The sequence below is a fragment of the Trichosurus vulpecula genome, chromosome 4 (assembly GCF_011100635.1).
Source record: "Trichosurus vulpecula isolate mTriVul1 chromosome 4, mTriVul1.pri, whole genome shotgun sequence".
NCBI classification, from domain to species: Eukaryota; Metazoa; Chordata; class Mammalia; order Diprotodontia; family Phalangeridae; genus Trichosurus; species Trichosurus vulpecula.
The window spans coordinates 31,799,342-31,802,872 of NC_050576.1; the positions used below are offsets into that span (position 1 = coordinate 31,799,342).

The 3,531-nt window shown below is 65.9% G+C and overlaps 1 protein-coding gene across 1 annotated transcript; it reads right to left on the reverse strand.

The window, feature by feature from the left end:
* Positions 1–252: 252 nt before the first annotated feature.
* Positions 253–1,812, reverse strand: FOXD2 (forkhead box D2). The gene has a single exon (XM_036757927.1). The coding sequence runs from the start codon at positions 1,810–1,812 to the stop codon at positions 253–255; it is 1,560 nt and encodes a 519-aa protein (XP_036613822.1).
* Between the last annotated feature and the right edge of the window lie 1,719 nt (positions 1,813–3,531).

Sequence of the window (3,531 nt, forward strand, 5' to 3'; positions counted from 1 at the left end):
GCGGACGTTCACAAATACTCGGCCAACCCGCGGGGAGGAACAGGCCGAGGAGGGTGACGGGGGCATCGGCAGCACGCTGCTCCGAAGAAGCTCTCACTAGCCACAGCAAGTCTTCCTCCCCTCGGCCCCCGTGGAGTGAGGCCGGGTGAGTAAAGGAACGGGCCAGGGAAGAAGAGTCGGCAGTACCCCCAGTGTCTTTGGAAAGTTCGGTGCCCTAAGTTTCTCCTGGCGCGGAATCCTTCGAGCGTCGCTTCAGAAGTGGCAGCCACTCAGGCTAGGGATCTTGCTGGCGAAGTTAGGGCCCGACTGCAACAGCGCGTCCCCGGGGTGCGAGAGGCGGATGTGGGCCGGTACCGGCGTCAGCGCGGGCGCCGGCAGCACTGCCAGCACCTGGGCTTGGCCCCCGCTCGGAGCAGTAGCGTAAGGAGACGAAGGCGACCCTCTCCCGGCTATCGTTCCTCCTGCGCTGCCTCCGCCGCCCGATCCGGGACCCGGGCCCGCCGGGGGCGCCGAGCCCCCGATAATATGGTCTATGGAGAATGAGGGTCGCCCCCCAGGCCCGGGCCCGGCCCCAGACCCTGAACCCCCGCCTCCTCCCCCACTGTCCGCTTTCAGGCTGTGTAGCAGAGCCGCGGCCGCCGCCGCCGCAGGCAGGCTGGCCGCCGTGCCCGCAGCCGGGGGGCTCAGCTGCGCGGGATAGAAGGCCTTCCGGCAGCCCAACTCGGCCCCCAGGAAGGATGGCAGGCCGGCCGGAGTCGCAGCGAAGAGCGAGGCGGCAGCCGTCGGGGGGCCTGGGGCCGGGGCCGGGGCCGCCTGAGACTGCACGGGCGGCGGCGGCGGCGGCGGGGGAGGTGCAGGTGGGGGTGCGGCCAGCGGGCACGGGGCTGCAGCGGCGGCGGCGAAGGAGAAGGCGGCAGGGTGACCAGGGTGCGGGGCTGGGTGTGGGTGCGGAGGCTGCGGAGGGCCAGCGTGGTGTGCGTGGTACCCGGGCAGTGGCAGCCCGTAGCTGTAGCCATAGGCGCCATAGGCAGCGAAGCCCGGGAGGAAGGCGCCAGGGTCCCCTCCACGCAGCAGCAGCTCCGGGTGCGGATGGGCGTGCGGATGGTGCGCGTGGGTGTGCGTGGGCGGCAGCGGCTGCCGCTTGAAGCGCTTTCTCCGCCGCAGAAAGCTGCCGTTGTCAAACATGTCGGCGGACTCGGGGTCCAGCGTCCAGTAGTTGCCCTTGCCTGGGTTGCCGGGCTCCCGGGGGATCTTGACGAAGCAGTCGTTGAGCGAGAGGTTGTGGCGAATGCTGTTCTGCCAAGCGGGGAACTTCTCTCGGTAGTAAGGGAAGCGGCCACTGATGAACTCGCAGATCTCGCTCAGAGTCAGTCGCTTCTTGGGGCTCTGAAGTATGGCCATGGTGATGAGCGCGATGTACGAGTAGGGAGGCTTCACCAGCGGGTTCTTGCCAGCCCCCGACGGCCCCTTGTCCCCGCCGGCCGCTGCCCCCCTGGGAGCCACAGGGGGCTCCCCGCCAGGGCTGAGCTCTGCTCCCCCCTTGGGCCCGGCCCCCCGAGGGGTGGGCGGCGGGAGGAGCCGAGGTTCGCCGTCCGAGGACTCACCTTCCTCCTCTTCCTCCTCCTCATCCCCTTCCTCCTCCTCCGGCCCGTACTTGCAAGCGTCCCGGGGGGTGGCGGCGGCGCTGAGCAGCGGGTCTCCTCCTCCTCCGCCCCCGCCGCCCACCACGTCGATGTCCCCCTCGGCCTCGGACAGCACTGCCGGAGAGCTCTCGGAGGACATGATCTCGCAGCAGCAGCCTCCTAGGGTCATGGTGGTGGCCGCCGCCGCCGCCTAGTCCTGGGCGGGCGGCTCTGGGACCCGCGCTCCGAGCGTTCCTCCGCCGCTGCTGTCTCTGTTCCGGCTCCGGCTCGCTGGGTCTTGGTGCCTGTGTGTTTTGCGCGCGGGGAGGGGAAGGGAGAGGAGGGGTGGGGGAGGGAGGTGGACCAGTCGGGGGTGAGCACAGAGAGTGGGGGTGTCCCCCAGCTATGAAGCGTCCCCTGGCGGCCAAGAGCTGCACTTCTCCCCAACCGCGTGCGCCCAGCTTCTCTCCAAGAAGTTAGGGAGACCCCAAGGCTAGAGGGAAGAAGTGTGTGGGAAGTGTAGGGGGTGTGAGGGGATTAGTCACTTTCTTCCACCTCCTCCCCCTATGGGGAGGGGGGCTGGTCTTCTTTTCTGTTGGAAGGGGGGTTGGAAAGGTCTTCTACCCCCCTTCCCGCTTCCTAAGGCGGAAGAGCTGAGGGTTCCATGGGAAGGGTGGAGGGGGTGGGGAAAGCGAGGGGCGGGGAGGGAAGGAAGGACGGATGAAGGGAGGAAGAGGAGGAGGGCAGTCGAGTACCGGCGGTAACTAGTAGCCACTGTGGATAAGGAGAACTCCGAGGGCCTTTATACTTGGGGGGAGAGGGAGTGTCACGTGGCGTTGCTGACTCTTGGCTGAGTCCCCACCACACCCCGGGTCCAGCAGGGATTCCTCACTCTGCTTCCCACCGATCACTCGCCTCCGATCCCCTCCAGGCCGCTTTCCCCGGCAAGGGCCGACGCAGCGCAGCAGGGACAGACAGACTGCTGGATAACCCGACGAAAGTCTGCCAGCCCGAGCGCCCAGAGCTCCTTCCTGCAGGAGAGTTCCCTCCCGAAGGTTTTGGCGCCGCACCCAGGAGCCATCGCACCCAAGAGCCGGAGCCGTCCGAGCCTCCAGAACGGGAGCCGCCAGCCTGGGTCCAGAGGTAGTGAGGGGGACTAGCAGCGCCGACCCCGCAGCTGACTCCTGGGTCTAACTTTGCGCGGGGACTAAGTTACTGCCCGTCCCCCAGTCAGCCCCCTTTTTTCTGCCACCCTTCCCCCTCCCCAAGCCCTCAGCAACCAGCCCTGAAAGCTAAGGGGCCTTAGGATATTCTCCCCTCACCTTCCTGAGTGGGTAGGTCCTGGGCCAGGCAGGGATCGTACCCAGCCAACGTGTGGGAGGCTAGGTGAGCCTCCTTCCTTTGTATGTGTGTCGGTCGGATTGTCTGTATATTTAGCTGTCTGGCTCTCTCGAGCGCTGTGGCTGTGACCGTGTCTCATTGTCTCTGTCTTTCTTCTGGTCTCTCGTCCCCACTTTTTGCCTCTCCCTCTCCGTCTGAATTTTTCCTCTGCCTGGCTCCTCCTCCTCTTCCTCCTTGGATTCCCTTTCTATCTCTCTTTCTTCCTCCTGCCCCTCCCACCGGAGCCCCTCTCAGATTCTCGGTGCCCTGGGACCTCCGTTACCCGCCAAGGAACTGTTAGCGTCCTTTGTCTCTAAGAGTCCTCTTGACCATTCCAGCCAACCCAGGAGCGGGCCTGGCCCTGCAGACTGAAAAGTCGACGGCCGCTGGCATTTGCTCCTCTAGGGGATCCCGCCGGCCTAGGGGCGCACCCCCCAGACGTGAAGAAAGGCGTAGAGTTTCCTACTAATAGGAGATAATAGGAATAATAATTCCCTGGCAGACTATAACCCAGACCAAAACGAACGAC

Bases quoted from the DNA above. Each gene is read 5' to 3' on its own strand.
- FOXD2 (XM_036757927.1), bottom strand. From the start codon at position 1,812: ATGACCCTAGGAGGCTGCTGCTGCGAGATCATGTCCTCCGAGAGCTCT.